This window comes from Tachysurus vachellii, chromosome 7, assembly GCF_030014155.1.
Source record: "Tachysurus vachellii isolate PV-2020 chromosome 7, HZAU_Pvac_v1, whole genome shotgun sequence".
Classification (NCBI taxonomy): domain Eukaryota; kingdom Metazoa; phylum Chordata; class Actinopteri; order Siluriformes; family Bagridae; genus Tachysurus; species Tachysurus vachellii.
In genome coordinates, this window is record NC_083466.1 from 18,059,850 (window position 1) to 18,076,467 (window position 16,618).

A 16,618-nucleotide genomic window follows, 5' to 3' on the forward strand; every position below is an offset into this window, starting at 1 on the left:
ATGATATTCAGTATTCTTGGTGGACTGATATCAGAAAGAATTTCTGGATTGGATATCAGACAGAATAATATATTATGAACCTGATTGGACTCTGTAACATACCTAGACTAAAATATCACAGAATTATTTGCAACTCAGTAATAATTCAATTCATTCAATTTGTATAGAGCATTTAACAATGGTCAGTCATAAAGCAGCTTTACAGGAGTTTTAGCTAATAATCTAATAACAGAAGCTACATAAGTTACCATAACAACAGCACCAGAGTAGTTTTTGTTTTAAGAAAACATAATTATTTTATATTTATTATTTCATTAAAGACTTTTATATTTTTAAAACCTAGGCACACTGCCACATAAAATCAGTATCACACAAAATCTTAAATCTTGGAACCTAAATAATTTAACAGCAGTAATCATATCAGAAAATAAAAGTACTATTGTGCCAGTTTTACTAATATGGTTGTGAATTTCAAATTAGACAAATTTGTCTGAAATGCCTTTTAGAATTAGTATAAGAACTGAATCTACCCTAAAAGAAGTATCTAAAAGTGTAGAGAATCAGAGTTTCTGAGCATGTGTGTGTGAGCTGCAGAGATGGAAATGTAAACATTTCTGAATTGTGAGAGATGTTAAAATAGAAAGAAACAGCTACACCAGTCTGAGGGTCATCTTCTGAAAAGCAAATGTATATGTATGTATGCATGCATGCGTGCATCTGTGTTCACATAAGGTGCAACCCACAACCAAGTGGACAATTGTTTGGCAGAGATTCCTATAATACTCACTCAATAAAGATACAAATAACATCAAATTATAGCTGGTACTCGTCACTTTAACCTCACTGCTTTATTCACTGCTTCAAAACCAATATACCAAAATAACTAAATATACTGTGCGTGCGTGTGTGTGTATGTGTGTGTGTGTGTGTGTGTGTGTGTGTGTCTGTTTGTGTACTGTTTAACCTCCACCTTGCCTCGCCCATCCTGTTCTGGATTGGATTTAGACCACACTCCAACATCTGCAGCACATCCATCAATCTGTCTGTCTGTCTTATTCTACACCTACCTGTGGTGGCATCAGCCCCCCTTGGTGCCAGTAGCTAACCAGAGCAGTCCTGGACACACTGAGGAGACACACGTGGCAGCACCATAGCACTGCTAATGCCACGTGTGTGTGCTACTGCAGGGTGGAGTCCAGCCAGAACTTTACAGTCTCCAACTCTGTGTGTGTCTGTGTGTGTACCAGATTTATTTCCCAACATATCCATTTGCAGAGTGAACATAACATTCTAGTGGAAAAAGGCACATTTTGTTTGCATATTAAAAACCGATAATTGAATTACTGGCACATTGTCTCAAGACAACACATTTTTATGAGCTCATATTTACAGTGTACGGAATCTGCTTCCTAATGACACAAAACCAAAACCCATTCATGCTAATGACCTAGAAGAGTAAATGGCTCAGGATATTATACAGAAATATACTACAGTCTGATAAAATATGAGTATGCAGTTAAGGGACAGATGACAGAGGCAGCAACCCTGCTTTAGTAAATTTGTCTCTTCAGTGTTATCCTTACTATATAACCTCTGAGGACAACGAACAGCTCAAGGTGCTGAGCTAGCTAGCTTATTAGCTTATTTATGCCATGTTTACTTGTAATGTTTAGTAAAATCATAGTCCCTTTGTGTAACATATTTTATATAGCCATTCATTTTAATTTTACAACAAAAGTAGAATTTTATCTAGTAATCTGAAGCTATTTATATTTGGTAAACACAAAAAAACACCCTTGTTGATAGTTTTTTTTCTTTTTCTCTCCCTAAGTTAGTCCTGACCAAATCCTACCCACTGCTCATGCTCTGTCACAGCACTGTAACGCAACAACCTCTTCTGCAAACATGTGCTCATGGATGAAAACAATTGGCTAGTTTCACTGTAATTGTCAGGAAAGTGTGTACGCTCTCTTGTAATCCTGACCATGGGTGGCTGTGGCATCAGTGGGATTCAAACTTCAAATCTCCTGACAATAAATAAGTGCATTTCTTGCATCAACTTATAGAAAATCAGGAATGTTTGGGAGAAAGTACAGGTGAGAGAGAGAGACAAAGTGAAGACAAAAGATAATTACAGAAGCCAAGAGACGACATTGGTAACAGCTGTATTACACACCCACACTCTGACACGTAGAGTGAAAGAAAGCTAACACCTACGCACATCAACCTCCCAAAGCCCAGAGTTATTTCGCTGGCACTCCTCTTTAAATACTTCCCAACCTCTCTAACTAACTTTATTTTGCTGTTCCTCTTGTTCTCATTTTACAATTTTCTACTCCTCCTCTAGTTTTTCTCTCTGCCTCCCCCTCTGTCTCATATCAGATGTCACCACAAAGACCCAGTCTGAAGTCCCAGCTAGAAAAATCCCCACAACTCTGAGAATTATAATTATGTTAAAGAGTAAAGGCATAAATGAATACAGCTCCAATAACACACAAAATCTGACCCAAATTCTCTCCCCTGTCTTCACCATCTGCATGTTTCATACACTCAGCTCTCACCCACTTGAGCTTTCTTCTAATGCCATCTTTCTTTCTCACCCTCTCTATATCATAGTCTCTATTTCTCTCTACCTTCCAGTCCAAAATTGAGCAGGGCACTCTTCCAGTTTTTCATTGAAGCCTAACAAACGCATTTTAAATACAGATCACAGGACCGACCCACACACACAAACTGACAGACATCCATACATTTGTACATGCACACACTGCAATATATCTGCAAGAAGTGTCATAATATATATATACTTATGTATGCATATATATATATGGTGTCCTGCGGGCTGTCCACGGCAGGACTAGAGGTTGGGACGGCACTGTGTCAATGCTAGATTGGTTTTGTTATTTTCACAGGTAGGACACTACATCTCCCAGGTCAAAAGCACTGGGAAGAAGCTACACTATTTACAATGCTCTACAACTACTTTCTCTAAACACAGCCCCAATCTTATTCGGTATTAAAAAAACATTATACGCTAATTTTAGCTCAGTAGTAGTGGGATATGTTGTACCTCTAAACCTGAAAAACACTTCACAAACTGAGGAAATTTATTGTCTTTAATCTTTTTTTTTAATTCAGATACTCCCTCATGACTTTCAAAATGTGTCTAATTTATTTTATGGTCCTTTGTCATTTAAAAAAAACTTTTGTTTATCTTAAGTTCATCGCTTGTCACATTATGTCTGTTAAGAGTAATGAACAGTAAATTGAAGACTAATGACATAGTAACAACTGCTCCTACCTGTACTGTCTTTGCTGCTGTTGCTGCCTTGGTGTGAACGTAGCTCCTCTGACTTGTAGAAGTCTATGCTAGCATATGTGTTGAGATTTGAAGCATTGCTACTCAGACCTCCTGTTCCTCCAGCACCTCCAGATGCTCCACTACCCAAAACAGATGAAAAGAGCCGTGCTGCTGTTTGGCCAGCAGTCTGAACATCAACAACAAGATGTGAGCTGTCTCTTGTAGCCAAATCTAGGTCTATGTAGTTGAGCCCCTGCTCTGTAGATGAGGTCTGGATAGAGTTTATGTTAGATATTGCGTGGTTTTCATGGTGATTTGTGATTTCTAGCAAGTTTCCACTGCCACTCAAAATGCCGTCTAAAGCAAGCCGGCGTGCTACATTTTGAGTGTGGTCACTGATCATGCACATAGAAGAGGAGGAACTTACGGGGCATGAGGACAATGAAGAAGGGGCCAAGAAAGTTTCAGAACAGTGGCGCCGACGGGCTTGAGGGTCTGCCCTTATTACCTTAGCACCATGATCTGGATTTGGAGCTTTGGGAATTGGAAAATCTAAATTAAGGCCCAGGCTTAGTGTGGGAACCATGGATTCTTGTCTGTCCAGCAGTGATTCTTTAGGTGTCGTGGAGTTGGTGGTTGTGTCTGAGCTTAATCCAAAGACCATTTCTGTGTAGTCTGCACATGGTACCGGAGAGTCAAGTGATTGAGAGTCTGACAGATGCTGATGCCCACTATGTGCCATTTCCACCTCGGCCTCTTCTTCATTTTGTGGTGTTGATCTCTGTTCATCCCAAGATTTTGGTGCTAATGTAGGTGGGGTTGGAGGAGTGGGAAAAGAAGGGAAATCGAGGGGCGTGAGGGAGAAAGATGATGGTGAAGGAGAGGCTCCCAGCTCCATGTTGACATATTCTGAAGCAACAGATGAAGGGACAGCAGATGAGGGGCTGCAGGAATGTGGTAGGAACCCAGCAACACAAGAAGTAGGCCTAGACAAGGGGTGCCATGAGCTGGCAGGAATGGAACCACCCTGCTTAGGTCCTCTAACAGGATCTTTTTTGCTTCTGTCACTCTTGAACTCTATACTGACATATTCACCAGGACTTTTCGGTTCTGATGGGACTGGTGTCTCACGGACCCTGGGTAAGGTATTGGCTTTGGAGACATCGACAAACAAACTTAAAGGACGATTCCTCTGACCCTGTTTAGCTGCCCCAAACCCCAGTCCTTGTGGCAGAGCCCCACTATCCTTTACTTGAGCTCCTGTAGCTGTCTTTCTCACCTGACTGAGCTTTTCTTCACCCTCCCCCAGACTTTCACTGCTAGCTGAGCTGGATGAATATGATGAAGAGGAAAAAGACAAGTGCCTTCCAACTCCAGATTCTTGGTAATAAGACATGCCTCTACAACTGCCAAGACCTTGACCACCACCATTTCCACGTTCACTACCTAGGCTTTTTCCTCTCCCTAAACCATCCTCAAAATATTTAGTGCTGCTGTGTTTATAAGAACGGGGTAGGGAATAGTAAGAATATACCATTTTGGGAGGAGGTTGCTGAGGATGTTTTTCAGATGCTGTAAGAGACCCTTGAGGAGATGGAGTGCTGTTGGCACGAACACTGATAGGTGACATGTTCATATAATCGCTCCCAGTCCTACTGTCTGCACTGTTCCTGCCAAGCGAGGCTCCTGATACCAAACGCTGGTCAGGGGAGCAGCTGCTATTTGGTGACATCATCATATAGCCATCTGTGGTAGAATTAGGAAGGTGGATCTGCTGAGGAAGTGAGACACTATTGTTGGGAGTCATAGCCATATAGTCATCTGCAGATTTAGTGTCTGACACTGCTACAGACAGCGAGTGAGAGAGGGACACTGGTGGAGCTGTTACTCCTGGCAACATGGACATGTATCCATTGTCACCGCCTACATTACCATTACCAGTAATTGACAATCCATCTGAACCACAGCTTCCTGCTTCAACTTTGGGCTCTGCAGCTAGATCGAGATATCTGGTGCCACCTAGAGATTCTGAATCCTGGCGTGAGCTGAAAGACTCACGGCTGGTACTGCGAGACATTACAGCATAGTTGTCTTTCTCAATCTCTACATCTCCTCCTTTGCGATAAGTTCCAAGTCTCTCAAGAGCCATGGGTGGCAGAGACGCCCTTTTACTGACCATCCTACGTTCAGGGTCACATTCACGACCCGAAAAACGGCGCAACACCCTTCTAGTCTGAGGCAGAGAGTTGTCACGTGGCAATGAATTGGATGCCCCTTTCTGTGCCATAATGATATAGTTGGCAGCTTCATCTCCACCTGAGCTACCTACAGAGCCTGCCTGAATACTTGTTGTCAGCAAAGAATTCTCACCTGGGCTGGAACCATATTCATCTGAAGAACCATAGTCACTGAGTGAACCAGAAACTGAGGGCTGGCGGAGAGGCATTCGTTTGTAAGTGCTTCCATTTCCAGTTCCGCCAGCTGCAGTGGTTCCAGTACCTGTGCCCACAAATTCAGACACATTGCCTGAGTATGAGGAGGGGTTTTGAGCAGGCGAAGAGACTGGAGTCGAGACGGACCTCATCAGAGCATGCTGTGCTTTGACTGGTGTAGGAGCACGGACAGATGTAGACCTGAGAATGGGCGTGCTAGTACAGGATCCATTTGTGGTGGGACTTGAACTGGAATTAACACCCTTTGTCTCTGCATTCATGCCTTCCTCTACTTTTGCTCCATCACTGGAGTTACAAGCTCTTGACAATCCATGCCGAGGTGTAGGGGAGGCATTGTTGCTTGTGCCACCTCCTCCAGTAGCTCCTGGTGGCTCTGTACGAGGTCGTCTGATAAATCCCACTTGACTGGGTGGAGGGTTTGGGTGGTGGCGACGAGATGGAACACTGATTGGATTAGATGCAGTTGCACCACCCCCTCCACCTGCTGTAGTTGACTGTGACTTACTGCGCTGCCGAAACTCCTCACTTAGGGCCTTCATGGCTTCAAGTAAAGTCTCATGCATGTTTTGTGCCACAACTGAATCTTCCACCTGCATCCAAAACTCTCCAGGTCCAGTTACTGCTGATCTGCCAACCTCCACAAAGAAGAAATTTTCAGAGTGGCCACAACGTCTGACATTCATCAGCTGTAATACTACAGCTGCTGCGTCTGAATTGAGCTTGACAAAGTTGACTGTCTTTTCTGTTAGGCAGAGTCTGTATATACCAACTAGGTTTTTAGCTTGCCCGAGACCTTTCGGCCAAACTTTAACTTGCCAGACCTCCTTAAACGCAGGCCCGGGGGATGGCACACCATAATCTCCAGACTTTCCATCCCACAGTGCTTTACCTATAAAAGCCAGAAGAAATCACAGGTTATAAATACACACAACAGTTCATAAACTTGTTCAAAACAAGGATGTTCTCCGTTTGACTGTTTTCTACCACTTTCAAATAATAATGAAGACATTCACAATATGAAATAACACACGGAACTGAACAGTGGGCAAAAACGTTACAGCAATCAAAACAACTTTATTTTTTAAATTAACAGTCACAAAACACATTAACATTTTTTAGCAACCTTTCACACTTTTGACAACTTTTCAATGAGATTCATGACGGAGCTTCACCCAGAAGGTTTTCCGCACCTAGGCTAAGCATTATTAAAATTACATGTTGATTTAAAAATAAATGTATTGATGGCCATTAGGATAATTATTTATATTGTTTACAGAAATAGAATAAAACTATAAGACTTTATCAAAATCTCTTCAAAAGATTAAAAATTTCCATTCAGGCTAGTATGTCTAAACGTCTGAAGGAATTATGATATGTGAGTATGTATGGTAAGGGAAGACAGGCTATTTAGTTTAAATAATGATCAAATCAGCTAATGCAAACAGGACATACCAAAAATTACAATAAAAACCTTTACTTCTATATATGTTATGACATAAATCTGTCTATAAATCTATCAATCATCTCACTAAATTGATTAATACCAGTATTATTTTTCAACCAGTATTTTTCAAATTGTTCCTTAGGTTTCAGAGCTATTTGTGTAACAGAGAGAAAGGGACAAAGGTCAGTAAAGAAGAAGGTTACCTGAAGAAGTGAGCTATAGATAACACATCTACAGACTTGAACTTGATACAGTTCTACAGCTGGTCGAAGGCAATCATACTCCAATGTTGGCCCACAAGGAGCTCTTTAGAACTTGCCTCATGAGAACAAACAAGGCCTTCTAGCTCACCTCTCATGCAAACTGGTGTTGAAGGGAAAAGAGCCAACAGTAGCTGCATATTTCACTTACAAGTTATGCAAGCCAGGCACACTGATAAACCTGCTTTATAAAAAAACAAACTGTTCCTCACACACACACACACACACACACACACACACTGACTAGTTTAACCAAAGGGTACATTTCCATATCCATTAATCTGATGCCTGCATGTACCAGTTTAGTGTACCATCTTCCACCCCAGTAACATCCTGATTACAACCCACATGGAAAAGATAGACCTCAGGGTATGTTTCAAGACTGGCAGCAATAAATACTATAATGCTGTAGAAGAAAAATTGCACAGAACAAGTTATTTAACCAATTATCATAGTCAAGGTTTCATTATAACTTTGCTGCGTCTATTAAGTCTGTGCTCATCCAAACACAATCGTAAATATAATATGTATATAATATGTACTTAAATAAATATATATATATATAAATATTAGTATGCACATTAATTTTGGTTTAAGTTTAAGTCAAGAATTTTCATTACAGTGCATTAGTGAAAAAATCTGTTTGTGTACAAATAAGTGGTATAAATGGTATAAATTATATAAATGGGACCAGATTGCAGTCTCGGTGTGGTCTCACTTTCTCTTTATTAAATTTACATCGGAATGGATTTTTGTGTCTCTGATTGAAAGATAAATAGTAAGCGATAGACTGAAAATGCCAGACATTAAAGAGACCATAAAAAGCGTGCGTGTGTGCTCACGTGTGTGTGTTGACTGTTCTGGATGCATTCTGGATGTCTATGAAACATTTTGAATAAAAGGGACACACTGTTGTATATATTTGTATTGCTTTTTTGTTCTTTTTTTGTTTTTTACATCGCACTGTCTTCAGTGCAGCAACGAGAAAGACAATCACAACCATATGGAGAAAAATATACCGAGGCACGCACTTGCAAGGACACCGTTCTCTCTGCTCTGACTCACCCTTCCGTTCCTGTTGCCAGAACATTTCAGTTACACGAACAAAAAAGCAAACCTGCAAGGTGTTTTCTATTTCCTGCTTTTTTCCCAAAAACATTAAGTGCCCAAGCATCTTCCTTTTTCCTATGCGGTTTATGTGTTATATTTAGTGTGTGTGTGTGTGTGTGTGTGTGTGTGTGTAGTTTTGGTGAACTTAAATTATGCCTGTTGCCAACATTAGTTGAGTCACAGAAAGAACTCTTCATGTGACTGTTTAATAGCAGCCCATGCAAAACTCTTTTCTTCCATGAAAACCGACCAAATGTTCATTTAAAAGCTTTTAAAAAGACAGAAGGTGACAGTAAGAAAGCTGGAACTGCTCTGAGTGTTGAACAAGGTTCTAAATAGTGAAGAGGATAAAGTGAAATAAAGTGAGAGAAAAAACTAAGAGATGGAAATGGTGAATTTTATATATAATAATGGAGAAGTCCAAGTTTAAGCATTGCAGTGAAAGCACGGACCTCACACAAACACGCTATTCTTCTGTGTTATTCTGAAGGAGCTCTTTAACAGAGTGTGCAGTGTTTACTTAATGAGTGCTTACTTCACATTCATCTGCAAAAGCATACCACTTGAAGCTGGCGATGCTCCCATTCAGCAACTTTGATCTAAGAACGTTATGTGCTACAAGTTCATACGGTACAGTCATGTTAGACTAACAGGGACAGTTCAGGAACAGTTGGCCTAGATGTAACATTTTATAAATGTCACAGTTCTACATAATTCATCAAATCTAGTGCTCTAATTTCATGCTGGCATTTGGGAGTTTGTCCATTTTTTTTCCGCTCGCTCACTTTTGGTGATCAGAAACAAACTGGGCTGACGTGGGTGGAGCAGCAGAACAGGGGTGTGACATTAGAAATTCATAGAATACATTTATTTTTTTAATCTTCAGTCCAATACAGAGTCTTTTGGCTGTCTCTCAGCACAATGCAAAACCATATGACAAATTAGAATGACGAGTGTAAGGAAATGCGGCTATCTGTATACAGATTGCAACTCAACGTGGATGTGAACCAGTATTTTTGCTTGTTTATTTGTTTGTTTATCCTTTAAGATAAACCCTACCACTATGCTAAATGTCTCCATCTCTGCCAAGAATGAATGAAGGAATGTTGTAAATTACATAAGCACAACATTATGTTAATGAATGTGGTTGTCGATTGTCCCCTAAGCTTAATATATGACCACTCACTCGCAAATGTTTCTTTTGCTGTGTCCCGTGGGATCTCTGACCCGGAGCACACCTCTACTATAAACCAGATACTGCATTAAAAGAAATAGTGCATAACTATTCATTTCTGTATTTATACTAACTACACATTAATTGAAAAAAAAATTAATAGAAATAAAAAATCTCGGTTTTGGATACTAAATGTGAATCAGACTGTGAATTACTGCCTTAATACTACAGTATAATTGCATAATTAACAGGCTCAGCAAAAAAAGGGATGTGAATTTTTGTCATCATGAAAAAGAACATTTTATTACAATACTAAAGACGAAGAAGTCCCACGTGAATGACATATGAAACTCTATTCCTCTCAGTCTGTCAGTTCTTATTACCATTAAAATCTACAAAAAAATCAAATCATATGTTATCTTGAAAGCTCCTGGCACTACACACTCAGTTGGGAAAGAAAGTTTGCAAGGAGCTGATTTGAGTTGACATCACAGTAGCACGAGTAATCCTGATAACATATTATTAAAACACTGCCCCTTTACTGCAATTACGCTGGTCAGCAGCAGGTTACACATGGTTGAAAAATCTATGCATAAGGAGGCACTCGTATTATTTTTGCATTTGTACAATAGTAATTAACCAGAGCCCTTAATGTTGTTTTGGAAATCTAAAAACCTCCTTCGGAGTCAATACAAAAAGATCAGTGACTCATTTTTGGATTCACTTCATAGAGTAGACCTATGATGAAGTCTCAGTTAAATACCATCCATAAATCTGGTTAATATGTATGCTCACACATAAATAGTTATTTTCCATAAACTGGGCTAACTGAAAGGGCAAATTATTATGCATATAATAGTAATAAAAACAATAATGATGTGTGGCTTTGATTGGGTATCTCTTGAACAATAATAAACAATATCATTTCATCATCCTTAATATAACACAGATCTGCTCTGTTTTGTATAAAGATATTTAATTAGTGGAGCTGTAAGGCATCACTTGAGGCTTAAAAAGGTTAAAGACGCTCGCCTATGCACACAAACACAGCTGTGTTTTATGCTGACTTCTTTATATCCAATTATTCTACCATTGCTTTGTCTGGAGATATTCATGGCAAATCTACCTGTACCACTCACTGAATCTGATCAGATTCAATATTTGATTATCTCTCAGGCTGGACTCACCATGTCATGCTGCCATTCTGTACTCTATCTCTTTCTCTCTCTCTCTCTCTTTCTCTCTCTCTCTCTCTCTCTTTCTCTCTCTCTTTCTTTCTTTCTTTCTTTCTTTCCTTCTCGCTCTCTCTCTCTCTCTCTCTCTCTCTCTCTCTCTCTCACACACACACACACACACACAAACAAACAGAAAAACTAAACCAGCAGTACGCTATGGTTTGGTTTTCTATTTTACTATCATATACAGGCAAGATTTGCAAAGCAAAAAAACATAAAAAACAACACAATTAAACTCAATATTTGGTGTGATAACCCTATAATGTTTAAGAAAAAAGTCTTAGATAAAATTCATGCATTTTTTATGAGGAAATTAGCTAGGAAGCATCTTGTAATGGTATAATGGTATCTGTTGACCATGCACCCTTCATTCATTATTTCTGGTTGCGTTATGCTTAGAATTAATTTTTTGGAACAGTAATGCTTTAAAATCTATAATATTTTTGTACTCATACCAAGAAACACACTTTATAAATCTGGTCTAAAAACTAAAGTGTCTTTTAATGTGGAACATTTTTGGGGTATTGGGTAAAAATCTACTTGTTCTGGCAGCTGTCAATAAAATATCTGCTTGAAACATAAAGTCAAAAAACAAATGATTTGGACCCCAAACCCCCAACCAAACAGCAAAAGAAGACTTCTCTACTGCAAGTATGTCCCTATCAACCATTCTGTGTCTGCTTCAGCAAGCATATGTACATGCATGCTGATGTACAGACCTTTACTGAAACCTGAATATTCTGCCTGTTGTTCACATCTGTATTCAGATTTGTATAGAAGGCTTTATCTGTTTAATCTGAATCAGGCATTCGTATTAGTTTATGGTGCACTGCTACTTAATCTGAATAATGCATTTGGAGTTTGTTTGCACCCTAAAAGTGTTTACGTGCTGTGGCTTTGGGCCAACCTCAGCTAGCATTAAATAACATAAAATAAAATTATTTTTTCTAAGCAAAATAAATGAGCCCTTAAGTTTCTGTGATTGTATCCACACCATGAAATATAACATATTTACAATCTTTTATATTGCTAAATAAGTCAAGAGTTACTTGACCTGCCAGGCTTACTTTAAATTGCAACTTGTTGCAGAGATCTGAGTTCTAACTGGAGAAAATACATGACTGCAAATCCACCTAAACCTCCAGGTTTAGCACTAATGAAGATGCCTTTTTTTGTTATTTTGCTTGAACCATAAAACAGGTTTTATATTTCTGTTTATTCACTGTTCAATTTTTTAGGTCTACAGATTTCAAAAAAGATCTTTCATCATCGTGATGACCAATCATCATGTTTTATAATTCAGTCCCCATGCCATTCATACCTCATCAACATCTTCTGTGCAGACATTCAATCACCTCTCATGTGTCTGTTTGAAATGTGTGCAATTTTATAGATAGATTTTGAAGCATGTTCGAGGTATCAAAAATAATCATAGACATGAACCTCGAGGATAAACTTAATATCTTTGGATACAGCAGGGGTTTTTTATAGGAGGTGGCTGATGGCTGCTAAAGTGTTTAAAGCTGTGTGTTACCATACACCACCATTGATAGGCAGAGAGTCTCAGGGAGCAGAGGAGTGGGAGCAGAGTAAAAGTTACATAAGAGTTCTTTTCAAAGTGCGAAGACCATGAGCCAACAGACATTCAAACAAAGCTCAAAAATCAGAGACAAACTAAATGATCCCAGATTAAAAGAATGAATAGAAATGTGTGCAATTTTATAGATCAGTCGGTGCAGATAAGAAGCGTCACAGTCTTAAACATGTATGGAAGAACAATTCCACTTCTTTTTGCGGATGAGAAGTCAGTCAGTGGCAAAAAGAGAAAAACAGCTGTACTGTATGTGACCCAGAGATATAGTGAGCGAAAGAGAGACTAAGCAACTGAGCGAGAGAAAGGAGGAGTGTGTGTTCCATTTTAAACCCTGGGAGCTCTAAGCTTCTCTTTAGCTGCCAAGTGTCCCCGTCTGTCTCACACTCCCACCCCCCTCTTCCAAATGGACACACACGTACAACCTCTAAAGCTCATTTCACACATTTTTGCGAGCACAAACACACACAGACACGCACACACAGAAGCTGGCAGTGTTTGATCATACCTAATGCTGGCTGGTTAGAATAAACATAAACTTCTTGTCATGAGACAACAAGGGAGCAGTTCATGTCAAAAGCGATGTCAGAAATAGACAGCGAAAGAAGGAGAGAACTGGTTGTTGGTTGTTCACCAGTGAGAGCTGGCACAGTAAAGCCAATTCACTCACGCAGACACCCACACAAAGCCCCTCCATTGGCACTTCATCTGGGAAATTATACAGTGTTACCACACCCTCTTCTAAATGCAAATCTACCTGCAGCTTTTGGCACAAGGACATATAGAACAAGTTGATATTTTAAACCAGGGAGTGCTTTTTTCGAAATGCATGATCAAGTCAGTCAACCAAAACTTTTGGAACATTTGATCACACTGCATCACAGTGCAATGTAGCACGCTAGGAAGAAAAGCGTTAACTACCCTCTTAGAGTCACTGTGACAACAGAGAAAATGCCATCCCTCACAACCAGTGAGCATGGGAAAATTTTGCTTCCTTGGCTCCTGTTATATCCAAGATCGGGTTTAAGTTCGATGAAACTCTATCGGCTATTAACTTAGAGGCTCATTTTGATTTGCTGTTGTTTGCATGCGAAAGCCTATTATACATTAATGAGCATTAATAAGAGCCTCATTAAATTGCAAAAACTTAATTACATAAATTTGAACTTATACATATTTTATAAAAAAAAGTTATACAAATTTAGTTCAAATTGATGAGGTAATGTGACCTGATACCCCCTGGCTTTGCTCCCCTGAGGCACACCACAAGCACCAGCACTGGAGTCCTGCTGAAGACAAACAGTTCCAACAGAGAGCAAGAGCAAGTGTTGTCTATGCTAACTGTCAGTGCTTAATACAATAAACATAAAGCTCCACCAAGCTTATGATAGGCTTATGACAGTCTCTGTATCTCACTTATTTACTCACTCAAAAGAAAATACACACTGTGTGTTTTATTAGGACTAAAGTCAAAATCGGTGACAGTGCTGACATGGAACTGGTGTCTGGCATTCAGGGTTTGACGTTCAATAGTCAGTGTTTAAAGGTTAAACTCTCAAACAAGGTTTATCCTCTAATATACTGGTTGCACTTTGTGAGTTTTGAATATAGTAATATTATGACTTTAATGAGGCTTTAGTAACACACACATCGAAGAACGAACCATTCTGGTCATTAGGAAATGTTGAATGAATTGTATATAGTACTGGACAAAAGCATACTGTATTACAGCCTGTATAAACATGTCTGTCTTCAGGCTAGTAACATAAGGTAGAAGTTTTAAAAACTCTATGCACATGGAGCAAGTGTGGGTTGAAAACCTAGGTTGTCCTTTTTGAGCGCACTTATTATGAAATTGAATTTTCATGTGTCTGTGGCTGTGTGTATACACTGCCATCCATGTGGTTGGCTCTTAAGCTTAATTTGCAAAATTACTTTCTATTACAAACAGATAATCTGGATGATCTGCACTGTTTTACACACTGTACATTTTGAATTCTAAAGAGAAAACAGAGCTGTGCGTTCGCTTGAGAAAAGGCTGTTTGTTTTAAAGTAATAAAACATGTCAAAAGTAATCGCTGAGCTCTGTCTGCTATGCATGGGCATCATTTCCCAGCAATGCACTGCCCTTAAGTGCCCAGTCAACGAAAGGCTGACTACTGCCTCCCTTAAAACAGTAGCTATTCATTTGTTTTTAACCTCAAAATGGTCTTCCTGGATGGAGCTGGCGAGCAAGAAATATTTTACGGTTTATGATCAAATGAACCGATTGACCTCCCTTTTACTTCTGAAAAAAAAAAGAAATGACTTTATTTTAGGATGTGTGTGTATGTGTGTGTGTGTGTGTGTGTGTGTGTGTGTGAGAGAGAGAGAGAGAGAGAGAGAGAGAGAGAGAGAGAGAGAGAGAGAGCATGAACATAACAATGAGCGTGGCATGTTAATTCAAGTATGATGTCTAATTCATATTATAGCATTTTATTTTACAGACACACTGCAAAGTATATAGTAGTACTAAACTAAACAGCAGACCTAGTCTTTACCCAAAATATGCTTTTAGACTTTGGTTCAGACAAAAAATCAGCACAAGATCATCCATTGGGAACTGGCTGTGTTTTAGCTGTGAATGAGGACATGATGTGTGGCGGAGGGTCAAACTATCGAAAATTCCTTGAAGCAGATGCAAGCTTCGGATTCAATGAGTAGTTAAAATAGAGTAGGTTTGTCACAGCTTAAAATCAGTTTGCTTTATTTTGTGTGTGTGTGCACATGCCCAGAGAAACTCAGAGTGATGCTAATTACCAGATTAAAGACAAAGGCAAGAGCTAAAAGCGTATAACCATTAAACAGCAGCATCTCACTGAAGTCTCTCCCACACACATACCATGCGATGGTGGTGGCCGTGTAGTGGTTATGTGTGATGTAAACAAGCTGACCTCTCTGGCACCTAGTTGTCATTTTGCAATTTTCTGGCACTGAATTGCAGATATAAGAGAAGGCAGCACATACATGATCCACCTAATATCACCTTCCATCATTTATTTATGAGCCTTGACACTACACTATACGGAATATCCTTTAAATATTCCTAGTCATTAAGCAGAATACCGGCACCCCAGAACATGTTGTCTCAGTCTCTGTGCTGTCTAAGTGTGTGTGGACAAATCAAGTGGTGGGAAGAGCATTAAATCTCTTCACAGCTGAACAAATAAAGAGCACTGGAACATCCACCCTGCTCTGTATGCCCTCCTTATGTACAGGTGAGGCTTCTGCTTGCTTCATGACTCTGTGTATGTGAGTCATGTGAGTTTTTTTGTGAAAGCATTTGTTCTGTGACCTGAAATATATTGCTCAGCATTGTTCAAACATGCTGGTGCAGACCATTCCTCTCTTCTCTAAACTGTTCCAGAGTTTAAACCCACCAATTGCCCAGTGTGGTTTGCATATTCAATCTGTGGTTACTGAAGTAATACGCAAAGTGCCTGGGTTTAAGAAACTTCGTCAGTGGGAAAATATTTGACCCAAATATCGCTTCACCCCTACCCATCATTTACTGTTGCTTCTCTGGGGACATGGGGTGCATATACTTTCTCTGGTACCAGTACACTACATACCCAAGGCTCTGGTTACCTCATAAACTGTGGTTACCGAAGGAAAAAGTCCAGTACTTGTTTTCCATTTCTAAAACCAAGCTGATTTAAATAAATTGGTTATGTGGTAAATCTGCCAGTAACTGAATCAATAAAATCATTTGTCATTACCATATTAGGACATCGATATAACTAACTAAGAAATTGGGAAAGAAATGAAAGCAAAATTTCCTTTGAGTTGTTAGACCTAATAACTGCTTAAGACAGCTTAACTTCAGAAACAGACCAGGGAACTGCTGGAGTTTTTGATTGCCCATATACAGTGCATAATTGTTTATAACCAACAACACCAGGATCTCTTTCTCCCTAACCCACAACCTGTCTCCTGTTCCTTGTCTATTTCTCTGTTTCTCTTTTTATTGCTTTATGAAATACTATTATGTATTCACTGCAGATCCATTCA

General features: G+C 39.4%; 1 protein-coding gene and 1 long non-coding RNA gene across 3 annotated transcripts in view; one reads left to right on the plus strand and one right to left on the minus strand.

Annotated features, from left to right (window-relative positions):
- LOC132848751 (uncharacterized) overlaps positions 1-16,618 on the plus strand; it is a 54,632-nt gene that overhangs the window by 25,936 nt on the left and 12,078 nt on the right. The window lies entirely within an intron of this gene.
- si:ch73-335l21.1 (insulin receptor substrate 1-B) overlaps positions 1-16,618 on the minus strand; it is a 39,523-nt gene that overhangs the window by 20,728 nt on the left and 2,177 nt on the right. Inside the window, exon 2 of one of the 2 annotated variants that reach the window (XM_060874718.1) lies at positions 3,302-6,643. In XM_060874718.1, coding sequence (XP_060730701.1) covers positions 3,302-6,643 — 3,342 coding nt within the window. Of the gene's footprint in view, positions 1-3,245; positions 6,644-16,618 lie in introns of those variants that run through there. The other variant, XM_060874717.1, reaches the window with a different exon arrangement.